This window comes from Betta splendens, chromosome 13 (assembly GCF_900634795.4).
Source record: "Betta splendens chromosome 13, fBetSpl5.4, whole genome shotgun sequence".
In the NCBI taxonomy this organism is placed as follows: Eukaryota; Metazoa; Chordata; class Actinopteri; order Anabantiformes; family Osphronemidae; genus Betta; species Betta splendens.
In genome coordinates, this window is record NC_040893.2 from 8678619 (window position 1) to 8692707 (window position 14089).

The 14089-nt window shown below is 48.5% G+C and overlaps 3 protein-coding genes across 6 annotated transcripts in view; 1 reads left to right on the forward strand and 2 right to left on the reverse strand.

The window, feature by feature from the left end:
* The window catches only part of sik2b (salt-inducible kinase 2b), a 29762-nt gene extending 26367 nt beyond the window's left edge, over positions 1-3395 (reverse strand). For both annotated transcript variants that reach the window (XM_029171120.3, XM_029171122.3), the window contains exon 1: positions 2880-3395. In XM_029171120.3, coding sequence (XP_029026953.1) covers positions 2880-3017 — 138 coding nt within the window. In that variant the 5' untranslated portion in view covers positions 3018-3395. The remainder of the gene's footprint in view (positions 1-2879) is intronic.
* Positions 3396-4246: 851 nt separating this feature from the next.
* laynb (layilin b) lies at positions 4247-9359 on the reverse strand. Of its 2 annotated transcripts, none has more exons than XM_029171126.3 (7): positions 8867-9359; positions 6626-6932; positions 6267-6421; positions 5643-5687; positions 5482-5559; positions 5267-5372; positions 4247-5178 (listed from the first exon to the last, which is right to left on the reverse strand). In XM_029171126.3, exons 1-7 carry the CDS (start codon positions 8994-8996, stop codon positions 4884-4886), a joined length of 1116 nt encoding a protein of 371 aa, XP_029026959.1. In that variant the 5' UTR covers positions 8997-9359; the 3' UTR covers positions 4247-4883. The 2 variants fall into 2 exon arrangements, with proteins under 2 accessions (XP_029026959.1, XP_029026958.1); XM_029171125.3 differs by lacking the exon at positions 8867-9359 and adding an exon at positions 7686-8834.
* A 936-nt stretch (positions 9360-10295) lies between these two features.
* LOC114868629 (zona pellucida-like domain-containing protein 1) lies at positions 10296-14078 on the forward strand. 2 transcript variants are annotated; one of them, XM_029172391.3, is made up of 11 exons: positions 10296-11688; positions 11785-11903; positions 11987-12213; positions 12324-12511; positions 12589-12661; positions 12760-12857; positions 12992-13075; positions 13162-13330; positions 13454-13553; positions 13642-13668; positions 13758-14078. In XM_029172391.3, exons 2-11 carry the CDS (start codon positions 11810-11812, stop codon positions 13883-13885), a joined length of 1188 nt encoding a protein of 395 aa, XP_029028224.1. In that variant the 5' UTR covers positions 10296-11688; positions 11785-11809; the 3' UTR covers positions 13886-14078. The 2 variants fall into 2 exon arrangements, with proteins under 2 accessions (XP_029028224.1, XP_029028223.1); XM_029172390.3 differs by having other exon boundaries at positions 10296-11903.
* The last annotated feature ends 11 nt before the right edge of the window (positions 14079-14089 follow it).

Genomic DNA, 14089 nt, shown 5'->3' on the forward strand with positions numbered 1-14089 from the left:
CTTCAAAAATAGTCTTTAAATAAAGCTCTGTTGAAATACCATATTAAAGAACATCACAGGCAAACACATACCTAGTTGGGTATACACACCCGCAATGACACGTGTAAAACGTACGCTCACAAACTCCACAGTCTCGAGTTTGATTGATGATGTTCACTAGGTAACAACTCAATATTAACATCTTTCCCTCAAACTGTCTCATAAACAACATTTCATCAGTGTAATCTGAAGTGTTCCGAGCGCCTGCAAGCCAAGCGCGAGGAGTAAACAACAGGAGACCCCAGCTCCAGGCTCGGCAATCGCAACTGCTGGAAGAAGGAAAACAGGGCAGTTTAAACAGAAAAGAATGTACCAGTCTCACGCACAGGGACACTGACACACACATCGCTGCACACAGCAGCGATGCTGGTTTAGGCTCCGATACCCGAGCTCAAATCATCCGTCTTATTATATGCACATATTGATCTTTAATGGTGTGGTTCTAACTGCTGACTTCTCCAGCTTCTCTGACGTCCTCCCACCACTCAAACGCACGCGGTTAGGTTCATTTATCCTAATCTTAAATCGCCTCTGGCTGTAAACGCTTGTCTGTTATTACGTGTTGACCTAATGATGGACTGGCAACCTGCACCCTGCAACCCTTACAAAGCATTCAAGGACAGGCAGTTAGGATGGATAGATGGATGCTGTGATAACCCACTAATCAATGATATAACGGTATAATGCAGAAATATCCAGCAGCTTTGACATCCATCAGTGTGAATATTGGCTGGTTTTCTACTTCTATGAGTAATGGGATCTTATCTGTACTTTCTAATGGTCAAACGGGTCTGCAGGTAGGTCTGTTTTTGTGTGAAAGAATTTGTGTACATCCTAAAACTTAATATGGAAAATAACAGAGTTCCTGGAGAAACTAATGAATAATGAAAATAATCATTATCTGTAGCCCTTGGTGACACAATACAACAAGAACCAGAGAGACAGGTGAAATAACAGATTTTTCTGATTTCAAAACGCTGCACAGGGGCTTCCACTGAAAACGCAAAGTGACATCATATCATATTATCCTTTATCTGGCCAATCGTCAGATGAACACAAGAGCGACCCTGCTCATGCTACGGTAAAATATTTCACCAGGAACGTGTGACTGCAGGCTTTTAAGCGGCCATTACGGCGCGTTACCTGCTGACATCAGTGCGTTGGAGCAAAGGTCAAGCCAGGTCCAACAGTTCCTGCTGGCCGGAGGATGCTGCCGTTTCTGTGCTGGCATTCCTGCTGCATAAACGCAGTGGAAGCGCTGAATAAACAAGAGGGCCTGCGTTTTGTTTTTATTGTAGTGTTGACTTTGACCTTTGGCTTAAATTTGGGTTTATTAAAGAAGACGCGTGACACCGCCACCTCCCTGGCAACCAAGAGTGAATCCTTCATGACACAGAGATAGCGAAATGATTTAGCATCAACTCCTACCGAGAAATCCAGATCTTTTAATGACACTCGAAATCTAGGGAGTCGAATTGGCCCAGTAGAGAGATTAAAGACATTAGCATCACAAAATGAGCTAAACAATGACACCGACAGCAAAGCGCACGCACACCATCATCATCGTCACCTTGTAAACTCTGCAGGCGCAAAGTCCTTTGACTAAAAGGTGACTTTGGCTCAAAGGCAGCACAAAGGCAGCAGGACAAGGCTTCTAATGAACATAAAGGTAATGGAGGACCTATGAACACCCCCCCCACACACACACACATCTCCTGGCACACATGCGCCCACGTAGCGCGCTCTCCGTCATCAAACGGACACGCGCTGCAGCCGACTCTGGACACGCCGGCCCGACGTCTGGTCCCTGCACCAGCGAGCGCCGGGCGACCTCCGCCGAGCCACGTCCTCATTCACGCCGGCTGAAACCAACACCTGCATCTACGTGGCCGTTAGTGTTACGCGGTTGCAGATTACCTGTCTAGACTATCACCGCTCCGCGTCACACGCCGAGATACAGATTAACATAACGGTGTCAGGATCCATTTTATTGCGGGTCTGGATGCTATAAATGTTTACTGTGTTAACTACCATCCAATCTGGAGGAGGTTCAGATCAAAGACCAATATGCGCAACAGTGTTTCTGACCCACATCACCTCCCACTGTGTCTCAAGCGCACACAGGCTGGACACTTCCAGTAAATCCCAGTGTGTGCGTCACCTCACCAGTCAGTCATGATGGGACTGCTCACGAAAGGCCCGGCGAGTAAAGCCCAGGCAAATCCGAGCCCTGTTCTCCCCGAGATCGTGCAGGATCGGCCTGACAGAGACAGTGTTTGTCGCATCCAACCCTCTCCAAACGATGCAAGAACCCCCCAGAGCACTAAACCCGCTCCGCTTTGCAATCATGGACCCTTCACCTCTCACCCCTCGCAAACAAGGAACGCCCGAATCACATCATCATCATCGTTTGCATTATATATAATGGGACCAGCGACCCGTGCTGCATGGCCCAGATTCGGCGGGTGGGCGAGACGGTGGCACCGCGTGGGGTCCGCACCGGCACCGGGCGGACCACAGGTGCACGTCCCTCGCCAGACTAACAGCAGCGCGCGCGCTCCCAGCAGCTGAGTTTGGACCTCATACCCGCGGTGATGCTACTACAGGCGGGCGAACGCGCAGCCCGTCCCCGCTCCCGTACCCGCGGGACTGGACCGCACCAGCTGCCGCTCGTCCCGGAGCGGCCACCACCTAGTTACGCGACCCAAGTTCCTATCGGCGCGTGACGTGGCCGGCATCTCGCCGCATGAATGCCTCGGGTGTCAACTAGTGCAGAAAAGTTATGTAACTTAGTAGCATGGAGTTAGCATGGAGGCTAACAAGTTCAACAGGACACTCACCTCGGTCTTCGTTATGCGGTGTCGGGCTAGCTTCACCACGGCGAAATTGCCCTTTCCCAGGGTGCGCTCGATGTCGTAGAAGCCCACACGGACCGGACCCCGGATCAGCGGTTTCTGGACACTGTCAGCCATGACCATGCTGTTCCAAATGGGACTGCTCGTGGACGAGTAGGAGGTAGCTAGGCGAGCGAATGGGACGCACGCGGGGGGCTCGCACGGGCTCGCTCGCTTGTTTGGCCAGCTACAGATAAAGACGAAAGGAAAACAAACCGCCCGCCGCCGCCGCCGCCGCTGCCGCTCGCGGTGCGTCCATTAAAAGCAGACAAAAGTTGACGTCGGTGTCGCGCTGCCAGCTTGGACGCCGATTTTGCGACGCTCCCCGTCAGCGCGGCGACACGAAGCAGGCCATTTGCTGAGGCCGGGGGCTGTCACGCCACGTTCGCCAATACAATGGAGCGCCGATATTGCAGCGCGCGGCGCCTCTATCAGCTCGAGAGCACACGAGTTGACTCGCAAAGAGGCATCATGTTCTCCGGTTGACGTGTATTGACGTCAAAGCCATGGGGGTATTTGTACCGGGGGCGGGGCCTCGGAGCCGCTCCACACTTCAGTGCCAATTGGTTGCCACGACAACCAGACCCACCTCTTACGTCAACCGGTAATATTGCTATTCTGAAATCTGTTTGCTTGTCGGCTCCCCTTGATCGCACGCATAGGTAACTTTGAAGTTCGGCCACGCAGGTGCTCGCCTACCTCTTTGTCATTTGCCGCAAAGACATATAAAAAAACATGCAGAGAAAAGAGCTACATTGCCTCCACATCGGCGTTAAACTGTCACTTATAATAAGCTTTGCAAGAATGAATGGGAAATATTAAATAATCATTTCTTTAACAAAATAATACGTCAGCACTAAATATACAAAAATAAAAGCATACTTCCCATCGTGTCTGCTTTTAAGCATATAATGTAGAAAAAAAATTCGCTCACCACTACTGTCAAATTAACACCTATTCATAATATAGACGCTTGTGCAGGAAGTCAAAGAAACCTAGACACAGGCACAAAGACGCTACGGTCAGCTACACAACACCGCCATCTGTTGGTAAAAGCAGGAAACTGACGCTTGGCGTAAGTTTTTAGGCATATTTAAGGGGAAGTTTCTCTGTTGATACGTTTCCCCAAAACACCTATTTGGTCCCAGGATATCAGCTGTTCCATCATCGTTAAGGGTTAACGTTTACCATTCCTTTAACATTGAGATCCTTTACAGCAACAGGCATTTTAAATTTACATAAACCCTAAAGTTGATCTGCATTTCTGCAAATACAAACACATTCCAGTGCGTATGTCACAAAGGGCACCATGGTACACTGTAACCCACTTTTATTTGTCACCCATCATCATGTTTGACAGGCATCAGGGTATGTGCACTTCAGCACGTACTGTATGGTCTGACAGAAGGCTGTGGCTCCGAAGGCCTGCACTGTCACGCGCACACTTCCTGAATGTAAGAGATCCAGATGTGCTTTTGGCATTTCCTGTCTAACATTCTCCAAGAACACGCTCAGTCTCTCCTAGGTGGGAGTGCTACGTCTCTCCAACACAGACACAGAACCAACAGCCTGTACATTACACATACATCTATATATACTCCAAGACAGGTGTATGTTTTGACAATGAACCTGATAAATACATGACCAATGTTCCAAACTGTTCCCTCCCAAAACACCTCAGCTCAGCGGCCTCAGTTTCTGTCATAGTCAGGTGGCGATCATGCACACAGCTTAGTGGCTCACTGGGGTCAGCACAGTTCTGTCATCAGTGTTTCCGTGCGCACTGTCCTGTTCGCTGACATCACAGCCAAAACAGGAAGCCTGTGGCTGACACAGCTTTACAGAGCAAAGGTCACCGTAGTTCATGGATGGGACAACGTCCATGAACTACAGATGCATCTGCGCGTGCAGGAGTCATGTTCTTTGGCATTCGTGTCACCGACAGCAGCGTCATCCATAGATCTCATTCTCCACCCAGCCGGCCTGGGGCCTGCAGGCCTCGTAGATGTCGTTGGTTACGAAGCCGCTCTCCCCGTTCGTGCAGGAAACGTTCTCGTAATGGTCACACTGAGGGATCTGGGAGGAAGGGACCGCGTACTTTACCGGCGTGCTGTCGCCCGGAGCCGCGAGAGGCAGTTTGGTTATGTCACTGAAGGCGTAGGGTCCCTGTACAGGACAAGGTGGAACCACTGTCGTCGTCCGGGGGTCCAACCTGTTCGGACAGGCGTCTGCGTCTGTCTTTCTCCTGAATTTAAAAGGCAAGGCATTATGGGTAAAGTGATGTTACTTCTAAAATCTGATACTTCTTCTTTGCAGGTTATATGACCTGTTACCTCTTAGCGTGGTGTTTGTAGCAGAGGAACCCAGCAGCTGCAAACATCAGCAACAGCAGAGCAGGAACCGTTGCATACAGGATGTAGGACACATACACGTTGTTGTCTGAGAAAGACAACACATGCCTTTGGAGAGCAACCTTTAACATGACCGTAACTCGTGCATCGTTTCATTAGAAAAATAATAAAAGATGACGTCATTTTTCTTGTCTTACATGACGATTCAGGGGGTTCTATTTTTATCCTTTCGTCACTTTTTGTAGTAGGAAGTAACGGCGGAGTCAGAGACGGAACTGGAGCAATCGGAAAAGGAGTTTTCATTTAGTAAAATGGAGAGGGTGCGTAGTGTGTGTGGTGCAGCCAGTGCATGTTGTACCTGTGTTTGCAGTCTTTCCTTCATCAGCCAATTGTGGTGCTTTTTCTTAAAAAGACAGGAAACACATGCAAAGTTAACAACTTAACCAGACGTTCGAGTCTAGCTTTAAAGCAAATGTAAAAAGAGACAGATCTAAATAAATGTAAGAATTCCAGACGTTACTGCATCCTAGCAGTTGACATTCAGATACAGGGAGGGGGGGGGGGGGGGGGGGGGGGGGGGGGGCTTCACTGGACCCAGCCTTTACTGGACTCAACCTTCACTGGATTCACCCTCCACTGGACTCACCCTTCACTGCACTCAGCCTTCACTGGACTGACCCATCACTGGACTCACCCTTCACTGGATTCACCCTTCACTGGACTCACCCTTCACTGGATTCACCCTCCACTGGACACAACCTTCACTGGATACAACCTTCACTGGACTCAACCTTCACTGGACTCAGCATTCACTGGAATCACCCTTCACTGGACACAACCTTCACTAGATACAACCTTCACTGGACTCAACCTTCACTGGACTCAACCGTCACTGGACTCAACCGTCACTGGACTCAGCATTCACTGGACTCACCCTTCACTGTACTCTCGCTTCACTGGACTCACTATTCACTGGACTCACCCTCTCGATATTTGCAGACAAAGTTGTTCTTGGATCCGCAGCTGTCCTCGTCCCACTGAAACAGGAAGCGGCCTCTTTCAGGCGCTGCGGACGGCTGGTGGTACAGCACCACGCACACGCCTCGCTTGCACTGCGGCTCCCCCGGATGCCAGTTCCTAAAGCACATCGTGTCTTTAGTTTTGACCAGAGTCATGTTCCCATTTCAAGTTCACCGATCAATCCAAAGCAACGCACACATTCCCTCAGTTACACACGTGCATCATTAACGCCACTTACACCTATTTGACTCAAACTCTATCTGGCTGTGCTGCATCCCATAGAAAATAATACACTCCCATAATGCTGTGAACCACAGATACCTGAACTTGGCTTTGCTCCCGTCCAGCCAATAGTACTGCGAGGGGCAGCCTGGGCTCGTGGCCCCTGTTGCGTGGTGCCGTGGGCTGCGGTAGAGGCCGATCCAGAAGTCCCCGTCTCCAGGCTGCAGCCACTGTATGAAGCGCTCTATCAGCCTCTGCTCGCTCTCTGTTTCGATGCTGAGCAGCTCGCCCCCGTCTGACCTGCAGGCCTCCCTGGCGTCCTCGAACGTCAGCCTCCACCTGCTGTCCTGGATGTAGGACACCTTGTAGCACGGCCGCTGTGTCCCGCTCCGGCAGATGGTTTGGCCTGGACACAGCGAGACACAGGGGGGCGACATCGTCATGGTGAGCGATTGGCAGTCGCAAAGGACGATGACAACCCACAGTCCTACAGCTCACTGGTAAAGCAAATAAACAATATAAAAGCTGAAAATAATTTTAATGTAGAGGTGACAGGCAGGACACATCTGGACCCAATGAAAGTGCAGTGATTGTTGAAGGACATGTGTTACAGACACTGTCTCTAAACGCCTGAACATCAGCTCCACCTAGAGCTGCAGCAGGTCAGTGGCTCCTCACGTCCCTGTTTTGCATCAGGTGATGATTTGTCTTGGTGTCCTCCAGCACCTCAGCGACTGAACACACCTGATGCAGGTAATGGGTGGGAGGGGGAGCCCCGCGTGGGTTTACGGCCCACTGAACTGGATAAACAAGGTCAACCCGAAGAAAATTGAAAAAGAAAAACTTCAAACTTGGACAAAACAGTCAGTATAAAACTATTCGCTGTTGACGTGAACAGATGAACATATTCTTTAAGTATCACCTGTCTACCTGTGGGAGGGAGGAGTCTCCAGAGACGGGTCCGAACCGTGTGCCCACCTTTCAACATGGTGACACGGCCTCATCCCATCGGAGCTGCGAAACCTCTAACAAAACTTGCAACTTATAAGCGCTTGGTTGTTTATTTCTAACGACGTAAAAAAAAGCCCCGCTGCTGAGATGAATGCGATTTGGTCCATATTACGTCACGCGGGATCGGTTTTCCGTGGCACAGTCTTACCATTTATTTTAGAAGCGGACCCAGGGTGGAACAGAACGGCGAGAACGGCGCCGAGCAGCGTCATGAACTCCATCTCCACATGTTCCCTTGAATAGCGATGCGCGCTGCGACGCGGCGCCAGCTGCTTCATAACGGTCGCAAACGCGGAGCAAAGACCGGAGCGGAGCGGAGCAGCGGTGCGTCCGGACAGAAGTGGGTCGACTGGCGAAGGCGTGCATATGGCGTCTGACTGAAGGGTTGGGAGAAAAACAACAAGGGAGAGACGGTCCACGAATCTGCTTTGGAAAAAAAACTTGTTTTTCAGTGGTTCTTTTTTAAAAACATCGGCGGAGTAGGTTCGCAGCCTTTTCCTCCGTGTAACTGAATGAGCAAAATCCCCTTCACATCCTGTATAAGCTATTATAATGTCATTATAAGGCAATGAAGGCTCGCCTTTGTGCACACATTATGTGTCATGCACCCCGTATTAAAAAGCACGTCTGAAAGCTGAGCAGAGCTCTAAAAGTAAAAGTCAGGCTCCGCTGAGGTGATTCAGCAAAGCTCCGTTAATCGTATTTGTGGGACGTGCCTACAAAAACATCCACCTTATCCAAAATGCTGATAGGGTAAGTGGCTGTGAAAACACCACGCAAGGAGAGGCCAGCGTGGCGTGGGACAGAGTGGGGAGGAAGCAGGAGTGACTGTGGGGCAGAAAAACAGGCAGCGGAGGAAGAGGAAGGGTTTCTTCATCCACTCCCCTACTTCCTGCTCGTAGTTTGGGCTTGGTTTCCAGTCATCGCAGCTTCATTTCCAGGATGTAGTGAAAATCTGGAGCGGCAACGTTGCTTATGCCACAAAATGACTCATTCCACAACGAGGGATCTACAGCAGCAGCAACAACCAACAGTTTCAGTTGTACTCGAGCATCCTATAATAAAACAGTCCTGTTGTTGTTTCCCAACATGACCCAGAGCTGCTCAGTCTGCAAAACTGTTTGAATTCCAAGGGTTGTTTTCCTTTTGTTTTTATTTAGTAAACATAAACCAGTCAGAACAAGTAGAAGCTTTATTCAAGTTATTTTCACAGAGACAGTTAAATCGTATTTAGCAGGTGATAAATATAAACTACATTCTACACTAAAATTCTGGTTTCCTGTAGATCTGCAATGAATGTAAATAATGTAAATAAGTCCATGTACTTACAATACGTGACATGACCAGACTGTCTTTGTGTTTTGGGTTCAGCATCATTTGTGTTTTTCCTGTGTATTAGAGAAGATTCACTGCAGTAAATAGACAATAGTTTCCGCTGTGGTTTCTGCTCACTTCCCATTGGTTCAGTAATAGTGAATCACGTGTCGTTTGGAGGTCGCGTGGAGAGCTCTGTCGAGGTGTGGCCAGCAGGTGGCACTCAACTACTCGTGACAGGCCACAACAGAAACTTAACATCTGGAGGACTCCGCTTGGCCTTAACACTTTGTAAGTTCTAAACTCACAGCTGTTAAGATGAAGGACTGAAGGACTTGAGGTTTTCTATTTTACTCATTTGGAGTTAGTGTTTCTGAACGACCCCGGGTCAGGAAACGTTGTATTAAGACGTTCCACAGGCCCAACAATACACAGTCTCATGTTGGAGAAAAAATTTGTGTTAGTGCTTGCGTTTGTGCTACTGTGTAACAAGGAATGAACTGCGTTTTTTTTACTATTTTCATAAATTATTTTGAATATATAAGCAGAAATAACCCTGTTTTAACTTATTATAAACACTATTGCTACTTTGACTAAACACATTTAAAGTCATTTAAAGAACCAAAGCTGTTAGTGTGTCACTAACATCATCAAAGATCACGAGGAGTCAAACTAATGATCTGCTCCCTTGTGTTGCCTTTCTTAAGTCTTGTTTTCATTTTTTTATGTGACTTTCTGTGATATTGTCAGTTTCGATTGTTGCTTTAGGTACAAATACCTAGTAAATATTGCAGGTTTGTGCTTTGCTTATCGGAGCTGTATTTTATGTGACCCCATGAAGATTTAATTCTTCAATTAATAATAATAATGTAGTTCTTTAATCCATAAAGTGCATCATCTATTGACCAAAACAGAGGGAACATCGTGTCCAGGGAACTTTACATAACCTGAGTTCTGTCGCTCGAGGGATAATCAAAGGGAATCCTTGGATACTTACAAGGACGGAAGAGATTAGTCACACCACCGTGGCTTGTGTTACTGGTTTCACTCACCATGGGCACTGAGGTAAAATCAGTGAAGCTACTTCTTATTCTAAGTGTCTGTGGAAAACAATGAATCTTCTCAGGTAAGCAGTAAAAGTCTTGGCCTGTGGCTACACACACATCAAGAGATGAGGCCCGGTATGTGGTGGAACGTTAACAAAGCCTAATCCTGGGTGGTACATCACAGCTCGGGGCGAGTATGATCAGCTTGCAAGCCCAGAGGGCTCTTCATTCTTAAGACTCCCCCGTCCAAGACAAGGAGCATTTACACAATGCTGCTGGAATGTTTCCATTTTCAGCAGGTTCTTTGTTTCCAAACGGACATTTGCTGTTTACAGTGCACTCTCTCACACGAGACTACACACACACACACACACACACACACACACGCACACACACACGCACACACGCACGCACACACACACACACACACACACACACACACACACACACACACACACACACACACACACACACACACACACACACACAGGTGAATCTGAAACATAAACCAGTCAGTCAGAACCATTCTTTTCACAGAGACAGTTAAATCGTATTTAGCAGGTGATAAATATAAACTACATTCTACACTAAAATTCTGGTTTCCTGTAGATCTGCAATGAATGTAAATAATGTAAATAAGTCCATGTACTTACAATACGTGACATGACCAGACTGTCTTTGTGTTTTGGGTTCAGCATCATTTGTGTTTTTCCTGTGTATTAGAGAAGATTCACTGCAGTAAATAGACAATAGTTTCCGCTGTGGTTTCTGCTCACTTCCCATTGGTTCAGTAATAGTGCCTCTGCTCCCTCAGCAGAAGGCATGTCGAAGGGGTTGAGGTGATCCTCAAAGTACTCCTTCCACCGTCCAAAAAAATCCCCAGTCGAGGTCAACAGCTCCCCACCTCCACTGAAAACAGAGTTGGTGAAGGACTTTCTCCCCCTCCTGAGGCTTGGATGGTTTGGCAGAATCTCTTTGAGGCGGAGGGATAGTTCTTCTCTAAGGCCTCCCCAAACCTCCCAGGTCCGTGTTTTTGACTCAGAGAACATGGTCCACTCAGACTCCATGTGTCCAACCTCCCTCGGAATCTGGTCGAAGCTCTCCCGGAGGTGTGAGTTAAAGGTCCGTCTGACAGAGGGTTCAGCCAAGCGTTCCCAACAGACCCTCGCGATACGTGTGGTCCTGCCAGCCTCCTTCCCTGACAGCGTGTCCTACTCACCACCAGGTGGTGATCAGTTGACAGCTTGGCCCCTCTCTTCACCCGAGTGTACAAAACATATCCGGATCAAAACCGAGCTTTTAGCAACTGTGTTAACCACTGCACTACTGTGTCGCTCACATATATGATCCAGTCCAGTTATTGAGTTATTCACTCAGCAAAAGGTTTCATTCCCAGAACCATCGAAAAGTTTATTGTACTTATGAATGTTACATATTAACTTGGAACCTTTATTGGCCTCGAATTACTACACCTCAAATCCCACTAATACTGTAATTGTCTGATAGAGGCTATTTGTGAAACAGGAGATGTAACAAACCCACGTTCACGCTATCTGCTCGGTGATATAATGACGATCACTGCCAGAAGCTGCTGCGGCTTCTTAATTACACGGAGGACGCGCTTTCACTTGTGTCGCTGCGTGTGCGTGTGCACCAGAGGGTCCAGGATGATCCGATCGCAGGGCGTGAGTGTTGCACGCGGGGGTTTTAGGTGACGTGATGCTGTCCATCACTATAAAAAGGCCACTGACTGACTGCTTGGTGCCAGACACCTGCTCAGGTACCGGCGAGGTGAGACCCTCCTCAGGCCTCTCTTTAAAGCTCATTCCATGTGTTTGCCCTGTCTTAAATGTTGTTAATTATTCATTTCATGTTTCATTCTGTCAGTTTGTGTGAATCTCCACCAGGCAGCATGTCTCTTTATATTTCTCTCCCTCTGCTGGTCGTGCTGCTGCAGCCCGTTCTGTGTGCCTATAACTGCTCCACCGTTTATCAGAGGACTCCAGGTAGATTGGTGGTTTGGTGCATTGTGTAAAACACAAAACTGCTCCACACTCTAAGTACAAATCACCTGTGCTTCTTCCCTAAGACAACTCGGACCTGAGCGTTGACTGTGGCACGTCCGTGATCACCGTGGACGTCAATCAGTGCACGGCTCAGTGGGCCGGCTTCAACGTCACGGACCTGGCTCTGAACGGGAACCACACCAACACGGACTGCCAGGGCTCCGTCGTCGCCGGCACGGACCCTCCCATCATCCGCTTCCAGCTGCCTGTGAACAGCAGCCAGGGTAACCCCTGTCGCCAGACTCTGCAGGTCAGGATGTGTCTGATAAAAGTGCAAGTACGGTTGGATGAATCTGTTTAGCACAGAAATAAATATAAACAAAAATAAGAATAATAATAAAAAATTGATATGTTGTTTAGATCGTGGATGAAAATGTCCCTCAAGGTACCCTCACCTCCTTCTCATCGGTCCAGTCCATGATCATCACAGGGTTTATTGATGCACCCAAGTCTGCCCAGGGCTTCATCAGCTACGCCACAGACATCTACTACCAGTTCACCTGCCGCTACCCGCTGGAGTATCTGCTCAACAACACGCAGATTGTGGCGTGAGTAGCTGGGAAGCAAAGCATATTGGTGTTTAAGCGTGTGTGAAATAGGACTGATTTGAATTTGGGCTTTTCAGCTCTTCGTCTTCGGTGGCGGCTCAAGAAAACAACGGAACCTTCATTAATTATCTAAAAATGGCCGTTTATAACGTAAGTTCATCTTACGCTCACTGACGCTCACCTGCTCTGCACACGTATGATGTAGAGAATTTCCTCAAACTGATTTGGTGCTGATGTTTCCTCCCCAGGACTCCGACTTTGCCTATCCGTTGGTCGTTCCCTCCACGGGCCTCGAGCTACGGAAAAAGGTCTACGTGGAGGTCAAGACTGTGAACTTCACGGGAAAGCAAGTGAAGCACATCTGTATAAAGCTCATAGTGACTGATGATTGATTATCAGAAAAGCAACGTTGGAATAAAGCTGGACAAGGTGTGTTCTCACGACAAACAGTAGCTCACTGGTGCGCTGTGCTATTTTCAGCTTCAACGTGCTCCTGGATCACTGCTTCGGGACTCCCAGTCCCTACAACATGACCAGCACCGAGAAGCACGACTTCCTCACCACGTACGGGACGGTGACCACTAAAAACGTGCCCTCAGCGCCTCTAATTTTGTCTGTCATTTGCATTATTAATCCTTTTTCCCCACCAGCTGTTCAAATGACCCAAAGACGGCAGTGATGACCAACGGAGCGTCCAAGTTTGCCCGGTTCAACTTCGAGGCCTTCCGCTTCGTATCGCACCGCGACCAGACCAAGTCCAGCATCTACGTGCACTGCATACTGAGGCTGTGTGAGCCCAGCACCTGTCAACAGCAGCTGGTGGGTCCAAAAGAGCAAGAGCCAACGCAGACCAAGTGATAAATAATCTTTAATGGGATTCAAACCAGCTGCTGAGGTTGGATTGTAAACTCAGTACATACAAAGTGCTGCGTCTTTTTTCAGGCTTGTGGAAGCAGAAGGAGACGCTCCGAGGCGTCTTTGGGGGGACAAAGCAGGGACAGTGCCGTGGTTTCCCTCGGACCTCTTTACACCGGTCCAGAAGGTCGGGTCCATTTCTAATCTACTGTTCAGCTGAGGCTTCAGACCTTGATGACTCACTCTGACCCTCTCTCTTATTTCTCCCCATTCAGACACACCTGTTGCGGCCGCCGCCACCGGTGAGTATTTGTTAAAGCGATTAAAATGTAAAAATGTTTTTGAAGAATCATGAAACGTGGCCTCGCTTTAATTCCCCCGTGTGTGTCAGGTGACAGTGAGTCAGGGAGGAGCAACGGTGTGAACCTCGCAGGACTGGCGGTGGGCGTGGTGTTCGGCTCAGCCGCCGCCGTCGCGCTCACCGTGGGCGGCTGCTTTGCCCTGAAGAAGTTCATTTAAATATCGCCTGGCGTTATGTTTATTGTGACGCCATAAAACCTGATAGTGTCACTATGTCAGTGGACTGTAGAACCAGGGACACACCGTGGCACCATGTGTGTGTTGCATCTTCATCTGGTGGTTATGAATCATCAAACAAACCCGGGCTTTGCATGAAGGAAGTCATTTTCATATTTAATAACTGTTGTCTTTGGTGATGCCTGA

Bases quoted from the DNA above. Each gene is read 5' to 3' on its own strand.
- laynb (XM_029171126.3), bottom strand. From the start codon at position 8,996: ATGGGAAGTGAGCAGAAACCACAGCGGAAACTATTGTCTATTTACTGC. The intron at 5,560-5,642 runs GTACAACATGCA...CGATTGCTCCAG, and splicing joins AGGAAAGACTGCAAACACAG to TTCCGTCTCTGACTCCGCCG. The intron at 5,179-5,266 runs GTAACAGGTCAT...TTTTAAATTCAG, and splicing joins TACAAACACCACGCTAAGAG to GAGAAAGACAGACGCAGACG.
- LOC114868629 (XM_029172390.3), top strand. From the start codon at position 11,747: ATGTTGTTAATTATTCATTTCATGTTTCATTCTGTCAGTTTGTGTGAA. The intron at 13,076-13,161 runs GTACGGGACGGT...TTTCCCCACCAG, and splicing joins AAGCACGACTTCCTCACCAC to CTGTTCAAATGACCCAAAGA. The intron at 13,331-13,453 runs GTGGGTCCAAAA...GTCTTTTTTCAG, and splicing joins GCACCTGTCAACAGCAGCTG to GCTTGTGGAAGCAGAAGGAG.